The sequence below is a fragment of the Colletotrichum jinshuiense genome, chromosome 7, assembly GCF_051148585.1.
Source record: "Colletotrichum jinshuiense chromosome 7, complete sequence".
Taxonomy (NCBI): domain Eukaryota; kingdom Fungi; phylum Ascomycota; class Sordariomycetes; order Glomerellales; family Glomerellaceae; genus Colletotrichum; species Colletotrichum jinshuiense.
In genome coordinates this window covers 3,107,898-3,134,800 of record NC_139314.1, presented here as the reverse complement: position 1 = coordinate 3,134,800, position 26,903 = coordinate 3,107,898, and the positions used below count along the sequence as shown (strand labels likewise).

At 56.3% G+C, this 26,903-nt stretch overlaps 6 protein-coding genes across 6 annotated transcripts; 3 read left to right on the top strand and 3 right to left on the bottom strand.

Annotated features, from left to right (window-relative positions):
* Positions 1–7,648: 7,648 nt before the first annotated feature.
* On the top strand, positions 7,649–9,037 carry EsH8_VII_000815 (uncharacterized protein; the record flags this gene model as incomplete). Its single annotated transcript, XM_083270948.1, has 1 exon — positions 7,649–9,037. One exon carries the CDS (start codon positions 7,649–7,651, stop codon positions 9,035–9,037), a length of 1,389 nt encoding a protein of 462 aa, XP_083128505.1.
* Positions 9,038–11,446: 2,409 nt separating this feature from the next.
* Positions 11,447–13,558, top strand: EsH8_VII_000814 (amidase signature domain-containing protein; the record flags this gene model as incomplete). The annotated part of the gene is made up of 5 exons (XM_083270947.1): positions 11,447–11,577; positions 11,636–11,738; positions 11,813–12,329; positions 12,392–12,408; positions 12,500–13,558. The coding sequence occupies 5 exons, from the start codon at positions 11,447–11,449 to the stop codon at positions 13,556–13,558; spliced, it is 1,827 nt and encodes a 608-aa protein (XP_083128504.1).
* A 300-nt stretch (positions 13,559–13,858) lies between these two features.
* On the bottom strand, positions 13,859–15,043 carry EsH8_VII_000813 (uncharacterized protein; the record flags this gene model as incomplete). Its single annotated transcript, XM_083270946.1, has 5 exons — positions 13,859–14,017; positions 14,152–14,333; positions 14,477–14,671; positions 14,803–14,826; positions 14,947–15,043. The coding sequence occupies 5 exons, from the start codon at positions 15,041–15,043 to the stop codon at positions 13,859–13,861; spliced, it is 657 nt and encodes a 218-aa protein (XP_083128503.1).
* A 1,366-nt stretch (positions 15,044–16,409) lies between these two features.
* On the bottom strand, positions 16,410–18,137 carry EsH8_VII_000812 (white-collar 2; the record flags this gene model as incomplete). Its single annotated transcript, XM_083270945.1, has 3 exons — positions 16,410–16,576; positions 16,676–17,879; positions 18,057–18,137. The coding sequence occupies 3 exons, from the start codon at positions 18,135–18,137 to the stop codon at positions 16,410–16,412; spliced, it is 1,452 nt and encodes a 483-aa protein (XP_083128502.1).
* Positions 18,138–20,477: 2,340 nt separating this feature from the next.
* Positions 20,478–24,464, top strand: EsH8_VII_000811 (uncharacterized protein; the record flags this gene model as incomplete). Its single annotated transcript, XM_083270944.1, has 2 exons — positions 20,478–20,681; positions 20,745–24,464. 2 exons carry the CDS (start codon positions 20,478–20,480, stop codon positions 24,462–24,464), a joined length of 3,924 nt encoding a protein of 1,307 aa, XP_083128501.1.
* A 474-nt stretch (positions 24,465–24,938) lies between these two features.
* EsH8_VII_000810 (uncharacterized protein) lies at positions 24,939–26,762 on the bottom strand (the record flags this gene model as incomplete). Its single annotated transcript, XM_083270943.1, has 3 exons — positions 24,939–26,477; positions 26,587–26,635; positions 26,701–26,762. The coding sequence occupies 3 exons, from the start codon at positions 26,760–26,762 to the stop codon at positions 24,939–24,941; spliced, it is 1,650 nt and encodes a 549-aa protein (XP_083128500.1).
* Between the last annotated feature and the right edge of the window lie 141 nt (positions 26,763–26,903).

The following is a 26,903-nucleotide window of genomic DNA, read 5'->3' as shown; positions in this document are numbered from 1 at the left end:
AACAATTCCGAGATCTGAGTGCTTCACTCATACGACGGCGTGTGCCCGAAGATGCTTCTGCCAACGCTGTTGCTCACGCAGCGACACGGTAACCAGGGCCAAACCCTCGCACAAATGTAAGGAATTCTGTTGGCTGCGCAGAATTATCCGTATGCCGAAATGCCCAGTTCTTGGCTGGTTTAGGGAATGCTCAAGTTAAGAGGCGCATTGATTACCATGCAAGATGACATATGTGCCATTGTACGGCATGTCTGCTGAGGCCGATCGGACACTTTGTTCCTAGAGCTGTGTTACGGTCGTCTTGCCTTTAAACACTCTCGCTGGCTTCTACGAGCCTTTCGTTTTCGCCGTGACAGGAAAGAGGGCGCAAGAGACACGCTCAAGATACACTATGTTTCAACTGCAATAGTGGCGATGCCAGTACCACAATGCAGGGCTGGTATGGCTTCAGCTAGGACTCTGAGGGGCGCGATCTATTGGCCTCGGGTGAGTCAAGCCGCCACACAAGGCGTTTCTTTTATCAAGCAAAGATGATTTGGTACACCTCGCAGAAATCGCCTCCTCGTCTGCCATGATCTATCCTGCGGCCCAAGGAATGATGGTCATGGGACTGCGGTGATTTGTGTCCTGAAGGCACGACAAGATGGATTGGCAGCTGGTACCAAGGCTTATCGAGAGCATGGGATAATCGTCAAGTGACCCGGCGCACTTCTATTTCCTAACTAGCTTCTTCACGCTCTCTCGGGCCCTGTTCATCTCAGGATTGCACCCATGATCATCTCCGAATCTATCCATACTCGCCACCTTCCCCGCATCCAAGACTGATTCTCACGATGGCCAGTGGTGAAGCCTAGGACAGTCGACCCCGAATCTCCGATGTGCTTGCCCGTTTTGGCCTGATAAAGCGGGCAACACGCCGTGGACTCCGGGACAACGATCTAGACCTGCGGCCATGATGCCCAAGACAAGTGGGAAGATACATGAGACTACCTCAGGAGTACCTTTTTCCCACGTCTAGAGTTACGAATCTGACGATCCCTCAAATGGTCAGATATTCCAGCGAGTGGCTGTGTTTTCCATTACACTGGGCGTTTTCGCAACTGCGTCCGGCACTGCGCTATTGCTGCCACGGGTTCCCACTGGCTCCTCCTGCCGAAGTTTGGCTGTTATCCAGCTGGTCTGCGGAGCAGAATGACACAACAGGTGAGGTATGTCCGGCTCACTGGGAGGCCAGGCTAGTCGAGGAGCGAGTATCATCGTTGTTCGCGTTCAGCCGGTTATGGTATATGTGGCTACTGGGTGAGGATAGTCCTTTAAGAAGAGACGAAATAAATGGAGCAAATACCACCTTCGGAACATTGCGTACCTCTAATGACAGACAACAGATCATAGACGCGTATAACAAAAGGAGCCGACATGCTCAGCAAAAGAAAATAAAAACGGCTCAAAAACCTACTCAACAAAACTCACTGACAGAAACATCAGCATTGTCATACGGCGAAGAGACACCGCCATCACTTGCTGGGCAAGTGTCCTCAAGGGCAGTCCCGGAACCAGTGTTGACGGATTGCGGCTCTTGTGCAGCTGAAACATTTACTCGAACAAATGAAGTGGAACGTGAGAGAAAAATGCGGGACCAGACATGTCAGCCCTCTCTGCCTGGGATCGGCATGAACATGGCACTGGCACACGAAAGCTTCATTTAGACGAGGTGGCAAAGACAGGAGGTGGCCTTCGATCAGCGGATGATGTCCTAGCAAGCTTTGTCTAAGTGTGGTTGATGAACCGTGGCGTATTGCTGATAGCCGCGAGGGTTGCAAGGCCCGTGGAGGGAGATGCGACTCGGTTGGCTCGCGGCTCGCGGCTCGTCGCGTGTCTTGAGCCGGGAGCGGCAACGACTTTGAACATCTGACTCAGTTAGCCGCTGTCGATGGAGTTTTGATGTGCGAAGAGACTTCAGCCCAGCCTAAGGTATTTCGTCGGCCTGGCCCTGGGCACCCTGGGTGCCCAACATGTAATTCCAGCAACCCTGCTGATTCCTGGTTGACGGGCCTGAAAACCCTACGAAGGGCACTGTGTCCCGAGACCAAGCAAGACGAGACGTGGAGGTGAGCCTTTGGTCGTTCTTGTCCAACTCTATGTTTAACCGCCATGAGAAGGCGCACACAAATCCAAGCATGGCCAAAATGGAGATGGAAACCAAGCAAGGCGTTGATAAAACCTGCCAACTAGAGACGACATTGAAAACGTCTTTGTTACTATGACGCGGTTGGAGGGAGAGTGGCAAACCATAAACTCGCGCGGAGAGTTATGCTGGGCTGCTGGGTTGATGTATGCCTCCATATCCTTGCGAGATTAGATGGCGGCCTGGCTCCAAAAACCACATGGGCAGATGGGCGGTGCTGTCCTCAAACAGCTAGCAATAATGTGGGCATCGGTATTTAGTCGTTACCATCGAAAGGAGCGATGACAATGGAGTGTAAGGGTTTCGACCTGTTATTGTCCTACTAGTCTCCTCGTCAAGTTTTGCTTGCTCTTTACGAAGGATGGATGGATCGCCGAAAAACAGTACACGCTGCGCTTTCTTCTCGCCCACACCCCTCCACAAGCACATGACAAAACTTTGGCCATGTCATCATTCTTCAGCAACATTGGCAGACCGACGACCGACATACCCGGGGTAAACCGGGGGCAGACCAATTGGAGTAAGGAAAGAAAGAGTCTAGAGCAGGTGTGACGTTTCACGAGGCCATTGGGTTCAAGGCGACGTTTGTTTGTGACTAGAGAAGTATACCGTGGTGCCGCATGAACACTTGTGGTTTGACGATTCCTGTGGATCAAACACTGACATGCTTCTTGAGTAATGCTACGAATCCCGTTAGAACTGTGACCGCCGATGCTGGCAGAGTAGCACCTCGTTCTGCTACGGCAGATTGAGAGCTATCTGAGCGGAAGAAGGCTTTGGAATCGGCAAATAAGCTTTGCTGACGAAGCCAGATACCATCGCCTATCCCCGTTGTGTTTGGCACTGCATAGTATTGCCCGGCATATGAATCAAGCGAGGATGCGTTTGAAAAGGAGCCGCGATTGCCGGGGGAGCTGCGGCTGGAGAGGCTAGCGGAGCAACCCCGTTTGTCTGTTAACACAGGCTACGGAATCTCAGAATCTCATGATATACTCTCGTCGTAACTGACTGACGAGCGGATCTGCCGTTGTCCGGGGAGAAGTGTTTCCTCAAAGAGTCAACATACTCGAGGCAAGCTATTTGGTCATTCATGCCAACCGGTATAAACTCTGACCACCCGGGCCAGCTAGCGGCGGCAGCGGCAATGCCAACCAAAGCAAAGGACACTCAGTGGCTCAGTCGATTCAACCAAGACCAAGTCCCAAAGTTGGTACCATCAAAGCAGGTGTCCTTAGATAGCAGCTATTGTGTCAATGCGCCTTTTTCTATGAAGTCGTACTACGGGCAAGTGCCTGTGGCCCAAGTGTCACTCCGTCGCAGAAAGATGATTCCGACGAACTTTCCGTGATGTAGAATTAAGCGTCAAAGGTAGTTTGATCTGATGTTGTCGCACGATGAAGCCAGTCAGCCAGCACAGTTTCCAGTATTGGCAGGTATCAACAGGCTGGCGAGGGAACGGAGACCGGGTTTAGGAACGGGAAGGTAGCTTTTGGGTCGGGCTGGTCTATTTTTGGCCTCGCTATGCGCAAGCAATAGTTCCCGTACGCACACACGTCAATATGCGGATACCAACCAGAAAGGTAATTCAGAAAGAGGGGAGGAGCGGGGTTTGAAGCAGCCAAGAAGCACAGAAGATAAAGGGATTATGGCTGCTGTGTATGCTGCTTGCTTGCTGCATGCCACTACTATAAAAGTCTTGTGGTAGTGGTCGGTGCAACCTACCCCGGATTGCTCTAAAAGTTCGCTAGACCATCCGCTTTATGAGCATGAGCCATAACATCCTGATAGAAGGAAGTTTGGCTGAGGTCTGAGTCTTGGCCCCTCTGAGCCCGGGCTTGCATGAGCTGGCTGGTCGCAAATCTGTGCAGTGGTCGAAACATGGTTCAAGATGCGACTCCAGATTGAGTTCAGATGGGCGTTAGTCGAGGAGAGGGGCCGGGTCGGAAGAAAGTGGGACAATCCGGGCCGTGTTTTGAGCCAGCAAGGCGAGTAGTGAGGGATAGAGCCACGGGACTGGTAGGCCTCGTTTCTTCGCCTCACCTACTGCTGTCTGGGATAATGTCATGGGCGCCTCTTTCATTGTATAAGGCATTTGTGTATACATGACAAGCGATGTCATGAATGAAGCCACACGAGAATCAATGAAGCCTCTCGTCATAATGCAGGGAGCAGCCCAGTTTTCAAGGCCCCTTCCAACGACATGATACACGGAGACCGGGCGGCCAGGTCTAGTAATCACCAAAAGGATTTGCCGTGAATCTGCAAGGCGCTCTGGTGGCGGGGTAGTCGGGCCAGCGAGTCCGAGCAGTGGTTGGTGGCGGTGCGTTGCTATGCCGGACTAGACCTTTCTGTCACCTCACCTTGTTGGGATGGCTGAGAGACTTGATTCGGGAAACTGCGAGTTAGCACACGGTGCGGGGAAGCAGCCTGTCAGAGAGGAGACTGAGCTGTCGGGAGGAGGCAAAGCAGGAAGTGGTTGGAGTCGTTATTGCTGATGGTGGCGGCGGCAGCAGCAGCAGCAGCAGCAGCAGCAGCAAGTTAGGCTAGGTTGGCGCAAAACGTATGCGGGTCCCTGAATCGTCATTGATGGCGACGGATAGAAGGCATCACCTGAATAACCAATAGCCAAGGCCACATTTGGATAGCTTGCGATGACGACGACGAGCCTCGGGCCGCCGTGTTGATGTCTCTGGCTTACCATGACGGGGAGGTGTTGCACGGCGCGATTGTCATCGAATTATGCCCTTTAGACCGGGTTGGGTTCCCTGGAGAATTCATTGCTCGCTGAGAATTTGGCTTTCTTCATGAGGCCGTTGGCGTTGACAGTTAAATATAATGCACACACGAGGTAAGTTTATTCCTGTTTTGGGTGAGGTATTTGACCTTGCTGATTGGAGGAAAGAAAGCGTCATCTTGAAGGATGCAGGACCGTGTGGGTGGGCGAGCCTGGGATTCGGGCCGGAGATTCATGTTGGATTGATTCACTTTGTGTTTGCGGATGGTGGGCGGTGGTTGAAGACTGTTGTGATTCGCTGTCAGAGGAAGGAAAATGTGCCCGTTCCTCCCTCCTCGCTCAGTTCGTCCTCGATCGCATGGGGGATGACATTCGTCCAACTGGGCACCCAACTGGGAATAGGCGGCAGACGGTGAGTGGACAGGATGGAGGGGGCTGGGGATGGATGCCGGGACAAGGGATTTGGCGGGTTTTCATTCGCAGACTGGAGGCTTTTAGCTTGATGCAGCATTGTTTCAATCCGAGAGGGATGGGGTCAAAAGAGGCCCCAGCCGGACTGTGTCTTGTTTGTCTTCTCGCCTTTTGTTCATGTCGGTGACAGCCTGGGCTCTTGTGCCTTGCAACCGCAAACAGAAGAACCTTGGAAGGTCATCTCTGGCTTCGTCACTGGTGACTTGGAAATTGCAATCGGCGAGTTGACGTGTTTAGATGAGACTGACGCGAAGCAGGGCAACCCGAGCGAGGGTAACATGCCATACCGTTCCGTGGCACTCTCACATCTGTGTAAGGTTGTGCCTGTGTGCGTAAGAAGCCAGTTGGTAAAGCAGGGCCCTCAGCGTGGAAACAACTGGGTCTTCTGTTTTTCAGCCTGCCGCGTGCATCCCATCCCATTCCATCCCATCAATCTCAGACCGTTTTATTTGATTTGATTTTTTGTTTTGGTTTTTTGCCGCAGTTCTATTACTGCCTCGGCCTTGGCTGGGCGTAAGGGAACGTGGGATCGCCAGACGCAGTGCTTGCCTTGCGTCTGCGTGCGCGCGCGCGTGCGTATGTGTGTGTGCGGTGCGTACGGATACTGGGCGATGGGCTCGTTCGCGTATGTAGGTCACGCGTCCAGAACTCAGCAGAGGCAGCCCATGCCAATGCCCATGCCAATGCCGTGCCTCCACCGCAATTCAGCGCGCCCGGCGTAGCCCCTCCCACCATTGCTTGCACGGCTTCGCTTTGCACTGCTTCTTCACATTCGGCGACGTCGAATCCCCGTCTGTTCCACTCCGTCGACCCCCCGGCCCGGACCCAGATATTATTCGTTAGTTTTGAATTCTCCAATCTCCAGTCTCAGCTCTTCAGGCCTCTCATTCGGCCACCTGAGATCCATGAGCCCGCCTTTTCTCTCACCTCACGGGTAACGCCTGTTCGGGGGTAGACCCTTGAAAAAAGCCGCAACATCAACAAAGCAACATTGCTTGTAAACAAACCCAGCGCAGTCGGCCAGAGTAATAGAGAGGAAAGCTGGACGGCTCTTGGGACCAGACATGCCGAAAGCAACCTTGGAACATCAACCCGTCTGAGCCTGTACTGAGAGCCCGCAACCTTAAAACCTGCGGCCAAAGGTTCCAGACGCCACATTATTGCTTCCGCTCTAGAAGGGTTACCCCCTCATTTTCTCTGCCAAAGTCTCGTTTCTGCTCGGTCTCCCTCGATCCTTCACCGGGCGCATTTCTTGGTTTTCCCCCACGTGCTCCATGCCAGTCGGGAAAGGAATGAGGCTGAATCAGGCGTAGCCAAGCGGGTTGCGGATACTCGGCGCACTTTTGGCGGTGGCCTGGGCTCAGTGTTGTCTGCCGATGCGGACGCTGGCCCTTGTACAACTGCTTGGGCTGTCTTTGTGTCTCGTTTCCCCGTTCTCGTTTTCCCTCCCCTCATCTTGTTTCTCCGCCGGGGTCGTTGTCGTCCATCGCTGGGGTACCGAAATTTGCACGCGACACAGCAGGTCAAGAGAGCGACGACGGTACTGCCGACTTTGCACTCGGGTTATGCCGACTGGGCTTGCAGTCAGCGATCCAGTCCACCGCCGTGGGCAGTGTCTGCTGAAAACGACAAGGTGAAGCAGGCCGAGACGACCGCCACACACTCTTCTCCATCGCCCATCCTATCCCGTCCCGTCCCATCCCATCCCATCCGCCTGGGGACTCCGCCCATTCCGCTGCGTCAGCCTGCCGCTCCCACCTTTCATCTCACCCATTAGATAACCCCCCCGGCGCCGCTCATCTCGCTCCCCCCTCCCATCTGGGTCCAACTCTCACCGTATGTTGAATGACATGACCGCCGCTTCTTCGTCCTCGCGGATTTAAGTTGCTCACTGTCACTACCACAGACAGTCGTCTCTGGCATCGATCCATTGTAGCCGTTGTCGCCGCTGCCGCCACCTTCGTCGTCGTTTCGCACCTCTCCATTGCTCAATCCATGAGTCTGGTCCGGTGATCACAGTCGCTGTTAGAGAGGCGTCTCTGAGACTGGGGAGCGGTCTGCGGCCCGGCCTGCATGGTGGCGGATCCCTTCTGGTCTGGCAGTCTGCCATCGCCATCACCAGTTGGCCGAGAAAGGCTTGAAGCGTCAAGCCTGACACCACGCGGCTGCAACCGGACAAACGGTACGCAGACGACTGTAGAGCGTAGGGCAGGCAAGAGAAGAAAGAGAAACGGTGCAGCCTCTTGTAGGACGTCGCGATGGCTTCGTACACGGATGTGACGGGCGCTGGCCCAGGAAAGCTGTCGAAATCGCGCAGCAAACCGGTGGTGAAGCCGATACTCAAAAAACTGTCGCATTCGGAGAAGAACTCTCTGGATCTGGATCGTGGGTGGAATGAGCAGACATCGTTTGGCAACTATGGAGGCAGCCTGGGGAGAGAGAGGGAAGGGTCGTTCGGAGGCAGGGACGTCAGCTTCAGCATCTCGGCCACCGACCTCAACCACAACAACAGCAACAACGGAAGGAGCAAATTTTCCCATGCCCGGTCGACCAGTGGCACCTCCCACATCAGTGTTGCAACCAGTGGCAGTGGCCACCGGAACGGCAGCTTCGTCCACCCTTTCCAGCAGACGCCTCGCACCTCGACGCCGCCGCTCTCGTACGCCAATTCACTTGCCAGCATCGACCAAGCCAACTCGGCCAGCGCACCAGGACCGCGCGACTACTCCCCGACAATTACTGAAGACGACGACGACCTGTTGGACCAAATATATCTACACCATCGCAGCAATTACAACGCGACAACGTCGTCCATCCCGACCACCAGCAATCCCTCCTCTTACCCGCGACGGCCTTCATTAGCCAGTCGTACCTCTTCACTATCCGATATCAACAACACCGGTCCCCCTTCACTGCGCATCAATACCAGCCGTACAAATTCCAACGCAGCCTCGTCACGCCTCGTGCACGTCTCTAGCCATTCTGATATCAACCTCTCTGGCAGAATATCAGATTCCACCGCGCCCAACACAGCGCCTGTGCTCTCCCCGTTATCATCATCATCTCCTTCCACATCAGTAACCGCCATGTCTCCCCTGCGCACCTCTCTGGAGGGCTTTCGCCTTCGCTCTCGTTCCGAGCTTGACTCCAACTACCACCAGGAGCGCATCCGACAGGAGCGTCGCCGCTGGGAGGAGAAGGAGCGCATAAAGGAGGCCAAGCGAGACAAAGAGGACATGCGCAAGCGGGAGCGTGCTGACATCAAGGAAGCCCAGCGCCATGAGAGGGAGCAAAGGGACACCCAGGCCAAGGCCAGGAGAGATGCAAAGGACGCGGCGCGCAAGCAAAGCTTTACCCACAGCGCCCGCAACAGCTCAAGCGACATTATCCGGCCCTCCATCAGCCGCAAGAAGACAGCGCCCGATGCTGAGAAGCTGGCCATGGGAGCTGATGGAGATGTTGGATTCGCCAGCCGCAACTACGAGAGCACCGACCAGGGTCAAGCGCCCGTGGCCGACGAGGTCATGTTTGAAGGACCCCGACGCTCCCAGACTGCCAAGCGCAAGACGCAGGGCGCCTGGACGAGCTTCGTCCTGTGGTTCCGGACTAGAATTCTGCGACTCCACAACAACGTGGCAAAGCGATGAATGGCTAAGCTGGGGCAGCACGGCGAGGGACTCTGTCCTCGTCTTCGCTGGACCTTTTGTCGTCTTTTGTCTCAATGGAGCCAGTCAATAAGGGAGGGACCTTCTCTCCAACAGGGGGCACCTAGCCTACCTGCCTACACCCACGCCGATGACAATGACGCATATCTCAGACTATCACACAACACGATAGACAGACACACCTGGTTCCAGCATGAATGAGACAGTTTCCTTCTTCATGACATGGGCAGACGGAGTCTGCCACCCTGCATTTCACTTTCCACGATATACCCCAGAACCCCCCCCTCATCCGCTCTGCCTCTTTTTGACGACACCACAGTGTGTCCTCTTGGGAGGTCGGGCCAATTGGAACATTTTTATGCTCTCACCCCACGATTATGACTAGCTTCAGACGAATTTTCGATACGGGCAGACGAGCAAGAAGAAAAGAACTGGTTTTATTTCCTTCGTTTACGGACCGGATGGGCATGGCGTTTTGGACTTTTTTGATTTCCTTTTTCTTCTGGCACGACACAAACCCCCCCTTTGGGAAAATAGGGGGAAGAACCACTCGTTTGGAAGCCGTGGGTTTCGGCCTGGGCACGCGTTGGGAGCGACCTCAGCCTACGGGCTTCAGGAGGCGACTTCTCTGTTGAGGACGGCGTTTCGGTTTGAGCGAGCGAAATGGGCATGTCTGGCCTGGAATAGCTGCATCCCACGGGACAGCGCGGCCGTATGTAGAAGTACAGAGTCAAATGGGATTGGCTCCTTTCCTCGTCACTGATGCGGATGCTGCGTCTCTCGGGTTCCATGTGATTTGCTACGCTTGATGCCGTCCCTGCATGACTCTAATTGCAGTGTGGAGCCACGATATCCATCCCGCTGCATTGGACAAAAAAGCTCATAGGAGGGAGGCTCTTCTGGAAGCATTCCCAGATGCAAATGTTTTAGCTCCCCAAGCTTTGCCGCGGCGGAATGGCGGGGTAATGTGTCAAACCACAAACGTTGCGCCCCTAGCGCCCCAGAAGCTGGGCAATCGTGGAATGTGCAAATCATGGGACCCCGGGGTATGGGATCGTGGGCGAACGCGACGGCGCGTTTGGCCATTGCGCCTGTGTCTGTTTCTCGACGACCCATGCGAGCCCCCCGGCGTGTCCAAATTGCCGTCCTGCCTAGTATAGCTCCTTGATGGGGCCAGCAAGCTTTTGTAGTTCAGCATCGCGAGCCTCGGTTCCTATTACTACCACATAACAATCAACCATCCCAGGGATCGAGACGGGATCGAAGAGGTCGATGTTCGGACATGGGGTTGCGCCGACCATATTTTTTCAGGTCGCGTGAGGTGGCTGTACCAAACGGGAGAGACGAGACTGGGCCTGGCGAATCGGCTGAGCTCACGCACGTGGAGTGGGGCGCGGACCCTACGGGGGGCCCGCGGTGTTCCCATCGCCAAGGTGGCGCTGAACCGACATCAGACCGCTCTCGTTCACTCACGGGGGTTTACACCGACTCAATCTGCGCCATTCCAGCGGGATCAGGTCTGCACCGAAACGGCCGAGCTCTTTACTCATCGGCGGATTACGTGATATAAAATCTCGCTGTTGCAAGGCTTGGTTGATTTCTTAACGAATGAGGCAAGACGAGTTCTCGATGCGCATCCGGTAGGGCGTCAGCTGGATCCGGCGTGCCATGACGAAGCCGGTCCGGGCAGACATTGAATGCAATGCCAGGGAGAGATGCCGAGGTGCACAGCTGCTGTGACATCTACACTAACTCGGTAGGCTATCTAGCTGTTGAATTATGGGGCTTTCAGCTGCTTCACCCCACTACGAGGCCCATCAGAGCTGATCCGAGCTCCCGTGGGTAGCTGTGCCGGAAAGCTTTAGCCATTCGTCCCAACGGTGCCGAACCACAGATCTCTGAGAGTAAGACGAGCTAACGTAGGAAGCACCCAACACCGACACACCTTGCTTGGCCCACGCAAATTCGTAGAGCTCCTGTTCCTCGTCCGTTTCAGTTCCTGACATCAATTCCCGTCCGTGTGCCTGTCCGCTATGAAGCACTCAGAGACACTGATATAGAGAAAGCTCAGCCATCCATCCTCCTTTCTGTCCACTCAAGCCCCCCTACCTAAGCCCCGGAACTCTAAAAAAGAAATCCCAATCCGGGCTTGAGCTTCAAAGCTCCGCAACGCCTTTCCAACGGCATCTGATACTTGCCGTTCAATTCCTTGAACATTCTGCATCCTTCCCTTTCCCTTTCTGCCCTGGCGCGCACTTCCAGTCTCCAACTTGCCCGTTTTCCCACCGCCATCGCATCTGTACCCTGGTGAATCATCACGGACTCCTGACCCAGCGCCTATCGACGCAACCTAACATTCCCAGCCAAAACTCCGGGTTCGCAGGCGAAATCATGGCTCCGAACCGCAAATATGCCAACTACCCCGGCGCACAGGAGGGACCGACCCAGATACAGGCACAGGCGGAAAAGGAGGACCAGAACCCATCCCTCCGAGGCTGGCCTCTCGTTATCGGCTCGACATTGTGCGTTCTCTGCATCGTCTGCCTCGCCCCACTCACCACCCGCTGACCATGAGACCAGGCTCGCCAACTCCGGCGCTCTTCAGCGCTTCTTCTGGCGCAATGCCAAGTTTGGCTCAATCAGAGACCTTCCCGGCCTCCCCGACTACAGATACCGCTTCCAAGTATGACCTCGTTGCCCTTGCGAGCCTCAAGCTCGCTCGAAACCTAGCTCTCACGTCGCTAACACTCACACCAGCCCGACGTCCTCGCCCTCTCGGAATCGGGATCACATCCCGATCCCCTGCCGCTGACCCAGGATCTCACCTCCCCGGCGCCCCTAGACCAGCCCGGCCGCTACCTCTCCAGCGCAGACTACCACGCCCTCTACCTCTCCGGCGCCGCAACGCCGCTCGATGTGGTCCAGGCCCTGCTCCCCGTGATCCGCCGCGCCGAGGGCCATCCGCCTCCCGAGACGGGGCCCTACGCGGACGCCTGGGTAGCCTCCCACGGCCGTGAGGACCTCGCCCTCGACGCCGCCCGTGCCTCCACCGAGCGATGGCGCCGCGGCGAGCCCCTGGGGCCGCTGGACGGCGTGCCCATTGGCGTCAAGGACGACACCGACGTCAAGGGCTACGTCAGTCACAACGGCATGCAGTACCGCCCCGATTTGCCGTGGTTCAAGCCGGCCGAGAACACTATATGGCCCGTCAGACAGCTCGAGGCGGCCGGCGCCATCGTCTTGGGCAAGAACGCCATGCATGAGCTTGGTGGTGGTATGTTGCGTTTCCTATCCCCGTCCCTGAGCCAAGAACATAGCTGACTAGAGGACCGCTAGATACCAATGGCTGCAACGTAAGTAACCATTCTATCATACATAGGAAAGAAGAGATAGGGTGGGGGGGTTGCCGTGGACAAAACTTTCGTGCTAACTAAACTATTGCAGCCCCGCTGGGGAACTCCTACCAACTGGCACAACAAGTCGTACTACCCAGGCGGCTCATCCTCCGGAGCCGGCTCTGCCCTCGGCGCCGGCATCGTCCCCATCGCAGTCGGCACCGACGCCGGCGGCTCCATCCGCATCCCGGCCTCCTTCAACTCCCTCTACGGCCTCAAGCCCTCCCACCACCGCACCTGTGCAATGAACTCCTCCGTCTGCGTCGTCGGGCCCCTGGCCGCCACGGTCGCAGACCTCACCATAGCCTACCGCGTCATGGCGCGCCCCAACCCCGACGACCCCATCCAGGGCCTCTTCACCCCGTCCGTCCCGCCCTCGCCGTCGGCCCCCAAGGTCATCGGCATTGACGAGGCGTGGTGGGCCCACACCGACCCCGCCGTGGCCGCCGTCTGCCGCCGCGCCGTCGACCACTTCAAGTCCCAGGGCTACTCGGTCGTCAACATCCGCATCCCCTACCTCCGCGAGATCCAGCTCATGCACTCGGCCGCCTGCGTCACCGAGATGCAGAACCTCGCCCGCCACCGCCATCCGGACCCCGAGAAGTGGCAGACCATCATCAACCACGCCAACAAGATCCTCATGTCCGTCGGCGCCCAGACCCCCGCCGGCGACTACCTCAAGTACGCCCAGCTCCGCGACCTGCTGATGAAGCACCTCGCCTTCCTCTACGAGGAGAACCCGGGCATGCTCATCGTCACCCCCACGACCCCCCTGCCGGGCTGGCCGCGCCAGCCCGGCGACGACGCTTACGGCGTGTCGGACGCCAACGTCACCATCGCCAACATGAGCTACGTCTACATCGCCAACGCCAGCGGCTGCCCGGCCGTCACGGCGCCCGTGGGCTACGTCGACCCCGTCCAGGGCGAGGGCAAGATCCCCACCGGTCTGATGGCCATGGCGGAGTGGGGATGTGAGGAGGACCTGCTCGCCTGGGCGAAGGAGGCCGAGACCTACCTGCAGAAGGAAGGGCGGCAGAGGCCCGAGGGGTGGGTTGACGTTATCGAGGTTACAAAGAATGGTGGTCTGGAGGCCAAGAAGAGCGTCTGAGGGCAGCGAAGCAATCTCGCAGCTGTACTGTACCTAATCAGAAAAAGAAAAAGAAAAAAATGGGAAGTTGCAGAGATCCAGTTCAATTGTGTCGCCATGATATTTGGTCGTTCGAAGATGCAAGCGTTTGAGTTCTAGTCAGGATCTTTATATCCCCCGTACCCGACGACCCTAAGGATGACAACAATCAAAAGATTGTCCATTTCTTCGTCCTCTTCCTCTTCCTCTTCCTCTTCCTCGTCATTTTCATCATTAGCAGCAATCTATCATGCCGTCAACTGTCCGTATATTGACATTACTCTACTTCAAAAACTTGGACGCCAGGCCGACGAAGCCGCCCTGCTGCTGACCCTGGCTCTTGAAGTACATCTTGAGCGCCATCTCGCCGGCCTGCTGGACGGCCGACTCCTTGCTCGTGCCATCGGCGACCTTGCCCTGGGATTGGCGTTGGTCGAAGAGCTGTTCAAGGGTGCGTTTGCATGTCAGCCACTTGCTTGCTTAACAAAGACGTATAAGGTGCCGCCATTTCCCCCACAAACGGTCACGAGTGGAGGGGAGGGGAGGAAGGGGGAGAGATGTATGACCAAACTTACACGACTGGCCTCAGCCATGGCGAGTCCCGCGAACCCGCCCTGGCTCTGCTTCTGCCCGCCCGTGTCGCCGCTCGAGAACAGCTTGAGAGCCTGCATAGCGGCGGCGGCGCCGAGGCCCTTGTCGTCGGCCTTTTCGTCGTCATCGTCGTCACCGAAGAACTTCTTGTGCTTCTTGACGGCCTCTGCAGCGGCGAGAAATATTAGCCCCATGTTCGGCCGACATACCCTCATTTTCCACGCACGCACAGCACGCACAACACGCACAGCGAGTTCGTTTACCATGGAGGCGGGCATCTCTTCAACGCCTAGGGATGGGGATACATACCATCCTCGTCAATATCCTCATTCCGAAGTTGGCCCTTCTTCTGCGTCAGCGCGCCGAGTACGGTCGAGAACAGATCCGAGTCGCCGCTGGATCCCGCGCGGCGCGAAGCTGAGTCGGCGGCGTGGCGGTAGTCGTCCTCATCATCATCGTCGGCGAAGGCGCCGCCGCCGGCAGGGTAGTTTCCGCCGTGAGACTCTGCAGCCCGAGTTGTCAGCCACCACCTTCATTGATCGGGTGCTAAAACCCGAGAAAAAAAGAAGGGGATTTTCTGGGGACTTCGTTATTTTCGAAAATGGAATGAAAAAAAATTAAAAAGTAAAACTAACTGTCACCGCCGGGGAGAGGTTGGCCTATTCTCGTGGATTCACACCGTCAGCAAAGAAGCTTCTCTGGACGCGGGGTATTGGTGGGGGGGGGATGGTGGGGTAGTTCAGAAGGGGAGAAGCTGAAGGAGCCAAGGTTGAACTTACCATAGCTCTGCTGCTGGTGCTGCGTGGGCTTGTCATCGTCGTCCTTGTTCAGATACTCCTGCGCCTTCTGCTGCGCGACGTTGATGAGCTTATCCATTACGGAGGTTTGCGGTCAACTGATGGTCTAGTTTGACGAGAGGAGATGTGTGTTCGATCGAATGTCAGAGGGATAAAGAGGAAAAAGAAAAGACGAGGAGATTCCAGCAGGAAGCTCTTGTAGATGGAAAGGGGAGCCACGTCGGGCGATCAGCTGTCTCAGGAGCCCTGAGCTGGCCATGCACGCCGAAACAAACCAACACAGCATCCAATAGGCCTCCGATCACAGCCACAATCCATCAACTGAGCAAGCTGTCCACTCAAGGGGCTATAGGCCCATTTCCCAATTCCACAAATTACGCACGTTTGGCAAAACACCTGAATCAGCGGCGCCATGTAGCGGTAAAGAACTGGGCCAGAACGTCAAGTGGGCTGTACGAGTGCAGCTGTATTGCTTCTTCTTCTTCAGCGCTGCTTGGCTCCAGGGCCAGTGCTACGCAAGGAAAGTGCCGCCGTACCTATTTGCACCGGCATTGGACCCCTACTCAACTGATCTGCCCTTACAACAACCTAGTTCCACCCGCGACCCATCGTCAATCAATACAGCTGGGTCGCACCCGCACATGCAAGCTCCGGCCGCCCAATCACAGATACTATGCTGGGATGGCCTGATTTTGTTACTATATGCAAGGACGGACGGAGCCTGTCTAGCTGTATCCAGGGCTTCCATTCAAAACCATGTGTTTCAGGAAACCTCCCCGACCTTTGTGTGCCAACACCCATCAGTGGGTGGCCATGTGTGTATGTACAGGTGAGGCGAGGTGAAGTCGAGAGCTGAATCATCAGCGCCCTCCTCGAGCGCGGCGACAGCTGACTGGTCTCATCTCCCAGGAGCTTGGGGCATATCCGCAGGCCGCAGGCGCTGTGGCCAAGGCAAGGCATCCCGCCGAAACCCGCACCCGTATTCAGACAATCATTCTTCCCGCAACCCGCAGACGCAGTCCGCTTGGGCGGGGTTCTTCCTTGACCGCCGGCCAGACTGCCACAATGGAGGCAACACTTTCGGTACATCTCGCCAGTACCGTCTCGGCACCAGCCGCGCCTGACTCGATTGATGGTTCCTCGGTCAATGAAAGCAACATGGCTTGAATTCCGCTCTTGAAACTGCTCATCCAAAAGACCTCACTCTCCGTGTCCCATGATCCAGCCGTGTTTAGGTATCTCGATTGCTGCAAAATAAAACAAAGAAGGGGGCAGGGAGGGGAAGCGGCTGGAAACGTAGCAGACAACCATTTGTCCGTCAAAGCAATAGCTTGCGCCGTGCCATCGTCCAGAACGCCCAACTCCGGCGGCCATAGAGTATGTAACCGCGCCCAGCCCTCCTAGGGCATCTGCCGACCAATGCGCCAGTGGTGACTCATTAGACTTTAACCGCCACTATGCTCAACTTGCAGTGACCCTACCTGATGGTTGCCATGGTTATTGCCGCCATGTCTGTTTTTCTTCTCCTTCTTGGCCCATCTCAGACCACAAGCATTGCATAGCGTTTTGGGGCCACTTGGGCCTTTACGCCATTCGGGAGAGTCCAGGGTACCTAATGATCATGGTCAGGATATGTGTGTGTGTGTGTGTGTGTGTGTGTGTGTGTGTGTTTTTGTGCAACTGCCAACATAAGACCGGGGCTGGTGCTTACCACAATCCGTGCAGACGTATTCCTCCGAAGTTTTGAGCTTCTTCTTCTTGTCACCGGTTCGAGGGTCCCGGTCGAGTGGAATAGCTATGCCGGCGTCGCCCTTGATCAATGTTGGGCTTGCATTTCCTGTTGTAATACCGCGACTTCTCTCGCCCTCAATGTACCTCAGCCCAGTCAACATCTCGATAGTATCCGTGTGTGAGGCTCCCTCGTATCTAGCCATTTTATCCTTCAACGAGTCCGGGCGGCTCCCTGCAACGCCTTCAAGAGCCTCGCGTGTGAGTGCGACATTCAGGGCCGATGATCTGTCGGGCACGTCGGGCACGCGAGATATGGCGCTAGGAGCGGAAGCCATGGTGGTTTCCGACGGGGTCACGTCTGACCTGCCCTCTTGGCTCTGCATCCACTGCCTCTGCGACTCTTCATTTTCCATGTCTTCCTCCCTGCGCAGCTCGGCGATGCGTCTCCTCAGGCGTTCGTTCTCGATCTTGTGTTCTAGAAACGAGTCCAGCAAGCCTGCATTCTTTGTCGGGTATGGGCGCGACATCATAAACACAGCCTGACAGAACGGCGATTGATTGTGCGGGTTCGGCGCGAATTTGGCTGCAGCAATGTGGGCATGGCCTACTGACTCGAAAATGGCGTATTTGCCGTCCTTCTTCTTGAACCGGAAGAAAAGGCGCAAGGGGTTCCCCGATGCTATGGACTCGTTCAGCTCGGCGACGAACACGCCCACATCGTCTGGATGGACAAGATCTTTGAGGAAGGTGTCGGTGATCTCTTCGGCGGTGTAGCCTGTCAGATTCAGAATGCTCGGCGACACATATCGTATGCGACCGTTGGCGTCGAGAATCTGGAGGAAGTCCTTGAGCTCCTCAACGACTTTGGCGGGCCAGTTCCGCCTCTTTGTGAATTCGGTAAGGGTGCTGCCGGCTTGCTGCAAAGCCTGCGCGGCGAGGCCACCGGCGGGCGGCGGCCCCGCACTGACAATACCGGAAGCGTCGTCGCCGTTGTTTGAATAAGTATTGCCCATGGAAGGAGGGTCGTCGGGTGGACCGTCGGACATCGGGGCGTTGGCCGCAAAATTGAAGGCGGACATGGCGCTGTCGTCGGGGTTGTCGACGCTCATTGACATGGCGTCAAAGCTTCCGTACACTGTTGGGTCCAAAAGAGAGGACATCATATTGGAGTCGGCTTCAGCCATCTGCATTGCGTCAGCGCGGCGTCGGGGGCGGTCTGGAGCGGATTGTATGGGGTCTAAGAGGATGCGCCGGGGTTCGGGAGGTCAGGGGTTCGGGTGGGAAGAGGAGAGGTAAGCGAGGCGGTCGAAGGAAAGTCGAGGAATTGAATTCAATAGGCAAGGGAAGCGGGTGGGACGAACAGCATCAAAGGCAGAGAACGCGCTCTGGGGCGCGAAGCCAAAGAAATTGGCCCGGGGAGGCTGAGGTGGCCCGTGAGACATGGTTGTGGGATTGTTCCGATGGTGGCCTAGACTTTTAACAAAGGCATTGGCGATTTGCGCCGTGGGTCGATATCGGGGGCGAGCTTCCTAGGGCAGAACGTGGTCACCTCACGGTACGGCACTGTAACTCTCTGGGGTAGTTTTCACTCCAGCCGGGATAAGAGCTTGCGTGTGCGGGCGACCACCAAGTGCCCAGCTACAGCAACGGAGACTGCGACGGCGACTGAAGATAAGCTTGGGCTGTGTTCGGGGGAGCAGAACTCGGATCCGACGGGGCCTAGAATCAACTAGGTCAAGGAGGTAGATGATATGGGGCTTTGTGCATCGACGGGTACAATGCTTAGTCTTCCATATCTTTGTGGACAGACTATTCGCCGAAAGAGGAACAAAAAAAAGATGACGAGTTCGAAGATGGCGCCAGGATGCGTGGTTGGTGCAGCAGAATGATGGAGAAGGGGGAAAACCGGACGACACCAAGATAAGGCAGATCAAGTGTGGTTCGAGAGAGAGATTTTCCCAAAGATGGGAGAAGGGGTCTTTGTAGTAGTAGTAGTAATAAATGGCCGGGCTGGATTGCTGCTAGTACAGACCAGGCGCGGTGCAATGCGGTGCGATAACGGCAGTAGTACCTAGCAGTACGAAGCGCTGGCGGTCGGTTGAGCGGGTTAACCTTGGTCGAGTGCAGGGTCAGTCTCTTCTCTCGTGCCTCCTCGTCTGTCTGTCGTGGGACGAAAGCTGCGAGTCGGGACAGGCCAGGCCAGATCAGGTGAATAAAGCCAGGCCAGAGACGAGGTCGCAGTGGGCCGAGGCGAGAAGAAGTGAGGCGGAAAGAGGGAAAGCGTGATGGAACGGTGGGAAAGAAAGGGAAAAGATTGAAAAGAAAGCAAACACGAGGGACGGGGGCTCGAGGGATAAGGGTGAGCGGGTGAGGAAAAGAAAAAAAAGAATTGGTGAGCTGAGGCACAATTGCCTTGGCTGGGCGAGATCAGAAAGGACGCAGGGACCTAAAAAGATGGGAAACTGCAAAATGGAAATGGAGCACATGGCAATTTTGATTCCCTAGGACATGGAATTTTTGATCACCCCCCTCTCTCCAGTGGCCCCCTCCCCAGTGTCCCCTCCCCCGCCGTAACTCCTGCTCGGCAGGTCCCAGCTGGCGCCTGTCCAGTGGAAGCGGCGTGCAGCCTGAGGTGAGGTGAAGTGAGGTGAGGCACCAGTCCCGGCGCCAGAGCTGCCTCACACTAGTAAAGCAGGGTGGTGGTGCTACCGCTGCAGGGCAAAGCCAGCAATTGGCATCATCTGCCCCTCGGATTCTCGCCTTCTCCCTCGCGCTGGCACGTCATTGCCTTCGGCCTGCACGGTCCACGCCCAGCCAGCTGTCTACTACAGTGGTTCTAGAGCTGATGTTCCAGGGGCGTTGCACAGCGATCATCCCCTGAGAAACGCTAGCTAGGATGTCACTACCCGGAGCAAATGCCCCGAGAGTATACAGCGGTCAAAGGGTAGCGATTACGAGGTGCCTTGGTGCCGTGTTTCGAGCAACCATGGGTGGGTCTGGGACGGTGTCTTGCGTCGTCGCATCGGCATATTCAATCTTCGTCTCGTCGTGCGGCATTGACTACAGAATTTCATGAATAGTCCGGTTTTCGAAGACAGACAGGAGACAGACAGCGTGGGAAGAATAATAAAGGTGCCTTGTCAATGTGTGTTGCAAGACGGTCGGTATAATCAACCGAGACGTATCTCCTCTTGTTAAGGTAACTTCTGAGACGGACGTAGTGTTTGTGCATGTTGATTCCTCCGTCTGTCGGCTCATCGCCGGCTGTCGCAAGCTTTAGAATACACTTGAGACACCCCTGGTTGACGCTGTATAACCTGTGCCGGTCCCTTTCTCAAAAGTCGACCTGATCTGATGAAAGTTATGTGTGCTTTCTCGGGGTCAACTCCGTATTCCACGGCCAGAGTGGGTTCGGTGCCAGCCGTTGCCTTAGTCAGCCTCTGCATTGCCGTATTATGGGACCTCATTCACTACATTCCATGTCTTATCTGTGTCTGCAGGCAGGCAGGCAAAAGCGGCGCGAAGTCACGCTTTTTCGCATCTCACTCAACGCGTCCCACTCTTGACGCCTCGCGCCTCATCTACGCACGTCCACCACCTCTCACCCATCGGCCGACTGCAGCCTGGTTCAAGGCAGCGAGCACAACTTCAAGTAATAAAACGGAGCCACCGCCTCCTCCTTCATTCATCCTCTCATCCCGTCTCAACCTCGGCCTCAACTCCCTCAACTGTGACGCTCCGACATTTTGCATGGCAATTGGCCCCTTGAGGCACAGCCCGCCATGTCCAAAATCGATAAGTTGTCCGTCCAGGGCATCCGCTCTTTTGGCGGCAGCCGCGAAACCATTTCCTTCTACACGCCGTTGACCCTCATCGTCGGATATAACGGCTCAGGAAAGACTACCATCATCGAATGTCTCAAGTATGCCACTACCGGCGAGCAGCCACCCAACAGCAAAGGAGGCGCCTTTGTCCACGATCCCAAGGTGCGTGCACCTTGGCGCTTCCCCCATTTCATCCCTTTCGGCGCAAAATTGACACCTTCCTAGTTGTGTGGTGAGAAAGAAGTGCTGGCGCAGGTGAAGCTCGCATTTACCTCGACTAGCGGCCTTAAGTGCGTCTCTACGCGGAGTCTTCAGTTGACCGTCAAGAAAACCGCACGAGCACTGAAGACCCTCGAAGGATCTTTGGTCTACAATAACAATGGCGAGCGCACTGTCATCTCCTCCAGAGTCGCTCAGATGGATGAGTTCATCCCGAGAGAGCTTGGTGTCTCCAGGGCCATACTCGACTACGTCATCTTCTGTCACCAGGACGAGTCTCTCTGGCCCATGAGCGAACCCGCAGCCTTGAAGAAGCAGTTTGACCAGATCTTCGAGGCGATGCGATATACCAAAGCCATCGACAACCTGAAGCTGCTCAGAAGGAAGCAAGGTGAAGAGCTTACAAAGCTCAAGATCTTTGAGGAGCAAGACAGGATCAACAAGGAAATGGGCGATCGCGCCGAGAAGCGCTCCATGGCGTTGCAGAACGACATCGAGGAGGCCAGGGACAAGTGCGATGCCCTTTCGCTAGAGATGGAAGAGCTGCAGGAGCACATTCGCGAGAAACATGAGCAGGCCAACAGCTATTTAAGCATTGTCAACGACCTCAAGTTCAAGAGGGACCAGCTCAAGTATCGCGAGGGCTCTATTGCAGACATCAAGATGACCCTCGAGGAGCTTCCCGAGGATGACGAGCACCTGGAGAATGCGCTTGCGCAGTACGAAGAACGCATGTCCCGGTACCAGGAAGAAGCGGATCAGAACAAAGCCCAATACGCAGAGCTGCAGAAAGACATGACCCAGTCTCGCAAAGAGCTCTCTACAAAGCTCGCCGAGCAAGGAAAGCATCAATCCGACAAAGACAAGTACGAACGACAACTACAGTCCCGCATGCAGCTGGTTCGGGATGCCGCAGAGCTTCACGGATTCCGGGGCTATGATGGCGATCTGGAGGACAGCCAAATCAAAACCTTCAACGAGCGAATCCAGAAGCTTTTGGCTGAAAAGAAACGTGACCTGGAGCGTTTGCAGAAAGAGAACGGGCGCGAACTGGATGAGGCAACAAGTGTTATCACCGACCTTGAGGGTCGCAAGGCAACAACAACACAGAACCGTGTTTTCTCCAAGCAGCGGATGACTGCCATCGACAAGCGGATCAACGTCTTGCAGATGGATATCAACCGCCTGGATATTGATGAAGGCGCCAAAGCAATCCTGGACAGCCAGTTTGAGGATGTTGAGAGCAGACTACAGAAAGCAAACGAGTCGTTGGCGAGTGCTGATTTGGACACCCAGCTCCAGCAAGAGAACGAAAAGTTGTGGCAGCTCGAGAGCGAGAATGAAAAGCTTGGCCGCGAACTGATAGAGTGCACGAGGCTTGCTTCTGAGCGAGCGCAGTTGGACCTGAGAAAGAAGGAACTGTCGGATCGCAAACGCAAGCTAGACACCCTCACAAACACGTGGAAGCCCAAGCTAGACACGCATGTTGGGGCCAATTGGCAGACGGATACCCTCGAGGCGCAGTTCCATGATGCTTTGAAACGCCAGAACAAAGTTGTTGCCGAAGCCCGCCAGAAGCGCGATTCGGCGAGGGACAAGCAGCAGAAGGTCGATTTCAGGCTCAAGAGCGCCAAGGACGTCGGCTCGAAGAAAACCGACGAGGCACAGCGTTGCCGCAACGCTGTCGTCAGCGCCCTCCAAACGGTCCGAGACGGAGCCACCATTGAGGACTACGAGGAGGAATTCAAGATGCACGAAGAAGACGTGGAAACTTACACCACTGACATCAGCCTCCTGGACGCCCTGGCAGACTATTACCGCGGCTGTCAGAAGACTCTGCAGGAGAAGAACAAGTGTCGGCTCTGCGACCGCCAGTTCGACGACAAGTCAAATGTCTCCAAGTCTCGATTCTCAGACAAGCTGGTCAAATTTCTTGACCCAAACAAAAAGGAGAAGGCGGAAGAAGACCTTGCCAACTCGACCGCCATTCTCGACTCATTGCGCAAGGTTAAGACGCAGTATGAGACGTACCAGAGGCTAATGGCAGAGCTCCCTTCTGTGAAGGATGAGGCTGCTTCTCTTGAGGCCGAGCATGAGACTCTGGAGAGGCAATTGGAGGAGCATGACGCCGTTGTCAGCACCGAGGAAGGGAAGTTGAATGACGTTGAATCTCTCAACAAGACGGTCATCAACATCACGCAGGCCCTCAAGGATATCAAGGATTCCGAGGCACAGGTCGACAGAATCGTGTCTCAGCAATCATCCGGCACGGTCAGCAGGAGCGCTGATGAGATCCACGAGCTTCAGGCATCGTGCAATGAACAGATCAGGTCGATAAAGAACAAGATCTCGAAGACCACGACTGATCGACAGCGGATGAAGGACCAGGTCAATGCACTTGAGCTGGAGAAGAGTGAGCTGAGGAACAAGCTGGGCAAGGCTCTGAACCAACTGGAGCGCAAAAAGGACTTCCAGAATCAAATTCAAACCCTCAAGGAGGATCAAACCAACCAACGGGAGTTGATCAGTGCGGCAGACCAAGAGTTGGAGTCTATCGAGCCTGAGATTGCCGAAGCCCGGTCGGTCCGAGACGACACCTTACGTCGTGGCCGTGCCAAGGAGCAGGCAATTGCAGAGGAGCGGGACAAGGTTGCCGACTCTGTCACTGAGCTGAAGATGGTCGAGAGCGACATCCAGGACTACGTCGATCGTGGCGGTCCTTCCAACCTGGCAGCGAACCAGCGCGCCATCGCCAGCCTCGAGAAGTCGATCGCTGCTCTTGACAAGGAGATCTCAGACCTGACTGTGCGAACCAACAAGCTGAAGCAGGACATTGACAATGGCGACCGCAAGAAGCAGAACATCAGCAACAACCTCAAGTATCGCCAGAACCTACAGCAACTCGAGATCCTCCGGGGGGATATCGAGGAGCTGGAGTCGCGTGACGCAGCCGAGGATTACAAGACGCTGATAGCCGAAGCCAAGCATCTAGAGAACCGCCACAACAGGCTGGTTGCCGACCGCGGCTCCATCATGGGGCAGATGAAGACCAAGGACGAGGAACTTGCTCGGCTCATAGCAGAGTGGGAGCAAGAGTACAAGAGCGCTGCCAGGAAGTATCGCGAGTCACACATCAAGGTCGAGACAACCAAGGCTGCTATCGAGGACCTTGGCCGTTACAGTGCCGCCTTGGACAAGGCCATCATGCAGTATCACAGTCTCAAGATGGAGGAGGTCAACCGCATCGCAGGCGAGTTGTGGCAGAGCACGTACCAGGGCACCGACATCGACACCATCCTCATCCGGTCCGACAACGAGAACGCGACGACGGGCCGCCGCTCATACAACTACCGCGTCTGCATGGTCAAGCAAGACACGGAGATGGACATGCGCGGCCGTTGCTCGGCTGGCCAGAAGGTGCTCGCCAGTATCATCATCCGCCTCGCCCTCGCCGAGAGTTTTGGCGTCAACTGCGGGCTTATCGCCCTCGACGAGCCGACCACCAACCTCGACAAGGACAACATCAAGAGCCTTGCCGAGAGCTTGCACGCCATCATCAAGGCCCGCCAGGCGCAAAGCAACTTCCAGCTCATCGTCATCACCCACGACGAGGAGTTCTTGCGGCACATGCGCTGCAGCGACTTCTGCGACAGCTTCTTCCGGGTCAGGAGAGACGACAAGCAGAACAGTGTCATCACGAAGGAGAGTATCACGAGGGTTTTGTAAAGAAGCACGCGAGCGCAGGCGTTGACAGGGGCGGGAACGAAAATCTGGGTTTGCGATGGATCATGGACGGCAAGGCGTCTCGGGAGGTTGGCTTCGTTTTTGTACCCGTGCGGTCGGGACGACTGCATTTGCTGTTATTACCCTAGGCGTTTGACTTGACTACCATACACCTCGTTAATGAAGGCATCTTCTCTCATCTCGCCCATGATTTTCCCCACTTGCAGGGGCGCAGCAGTGGCGTGCAGAGCCCTCCCATTTGTGACGGATACATGTAGTGTTCAAGTACTGCGCCTGGTCTCATTCCCATCTCGTGCGGCATCGACACGCCAGGTTTACCTACCCACGACACATAACTATGCGAAAGAACTCAATAAACAGAGAGGAGGGGGGAGGGGGTTCGGTGAAAGTGGTTCATGGTATCATAGCCCCCTAAACGTGCGCGGCATGCATTTCCAACTCAAGCAAGATAATTCCTTAGTCGGCCGACTCTTTGGCAGCGTCGGCTGTGGACTCAACCTCCTTTGTGGCCTCGGCCACCACATCGCCTTTCTTCGCTTCTGGCTCCTTCTCATCGTCCTCGTCCGCCTTGGGCTTCACAGCTTCAACCTCCTTCTCCGCCAACCCTTCATCTACTTCGTCTCCCTTGTTTGGCGACGCAACCACAGGCTCCGGCGCCTCACCCGCAGTGGCAACGTCACCCTCACTCTCCTTGATCTTCTTACTCGCAAGACCGTCGAGTTCCTCGTCGGCATCGCGCTTGGGATGCGACGTGACGCTCGTGTCGGAAGCCGCGTCGTCGGCGACCAGCTCTGAATCCGCATCCTCTTGCTTTGCATTCTCGGGCGGAGGGGTCGCTTGCGTCTTCTCGGCCTTGCGGCCCACAGCAGCCTCGACATCAATACCCTGCATCTCACCACCAGGCCCGCCCAGAAAGCTCGTCGTCACACTCTGTGGGCCGAGGTCGTCGACTCCAATCTCCTCGGGCCCGCGAGCGTGCGGGACCTCGTTGTCTTCTTCAGCCGTAGCAGCATTGGCGGCTGCAGCGGAGGCCTCCTCCTGCTGCTGCTGCTGCTGCTGCTGAGCCTCGGGGCTACCGGCTCTGCCGCCGTCCCCGCTTCGCAAAGCGGCGGCGTGTTGTGCTTCTTCTGCTTGTCGCACGAGTTGGTTGACTGGAACGACGCCCTGCTCCTGCTCTTGTCGCAGTAACTCACCTTGTGTTATTGCGCGGTTGCTGCTGCTGGCACCCATGGAAGGTATACCGTTGACGCTGACGCTGACGGTCTCAATGCTGCCGACTCCGTTGGGGCCGTCAATGGTCTCTGTCGACTCGGTGCGGATCTCGGCCGGGCCACCCCCGTTAGAGGAGGCCGGCGAGGCGGACCCCGGGCTCGGGCGGCGGGTGAGCCAGGGGATGGGGGTTAGTAGGGCGCCGCCGAGGGCTTCGTCCGTGCCAACCGTGGAGGCGACCGAGTTTGTCGAGTTGCTCCAGGCGACGGACATGGCCAGGCTGTCCTGCCCATTCGCGCTGCCGTTGGACAGCAGGGTCATGGTGGACATGTCGGGGATGGCAGGCGGGAGGGGGTAAGTGTTTGCGCCGCTGGTGACGTGGACGACGCGGTCGACGGCGTGCAGGTACGAGGCCAGTTGTCGGTAGTAGCGGCGAGGCTCAAGCACGAGCTCGGCGAGGCGCTGGATCGTGTGCGGCGGGTACTTTGGGAAGGTCGAGAGGATTGCGTTGATCTCGATGAGCATGGCCTCAATCTGGGCCGGGAGGGATCCGGGAGCAGCAGGCGGCGCGTCGGCGGTGGTGTTTGCTTCGCTTTCGGCAGGGGCCGTCGACGACGGGACGTTCGGCTGGCTGTTCTCCTTGTCGGCATCCTGTGACGAGGGCTGGCTGCTGGGCAGGTCGACAGAGGACGAGGGGAGCGGCGAGAGGAGTCGTGGTTGTTGGCCTGGCGCGTTAATGGGCTGAGGGTTGGGCAGATTCGGGATAGGAAATTCATTGTGAGCGATCTAGACATTCGCGATGCGAACATGTGAGCGCGCCCTACGAGGAGGTCTAAAACAAAAGTGCGATCGTGGGTTGGGCGGGTGAACCCCAAGGTAGCTGAGCAGGACGTACCTTATCTAGCCTCGAGATGATTCCTTGCGATAGGGCGGGCCATAATCCGCTGTCGCGTAGGTAAGGTTAGCTGCCGATCAACAGAAATGATGGTAGACACATGGCTGTACTCACTAGTCCATCTGGCCACCCGACGCCACCGTCCGCAAGAGATCCTCATCGACCTCGATCTCCATGGTTGAGGTTTGAGCGTTGTGTGGATGGTGGTTGAAGGATCAGCCTCTCCCACTGACGTCGCGTGCTTGGGGAAAAGCGCGACTGGGCCGACAGAGGGTGCGGCAGGGAGATGCGCCTAAACGAAATGTGCCCCGCGCCAA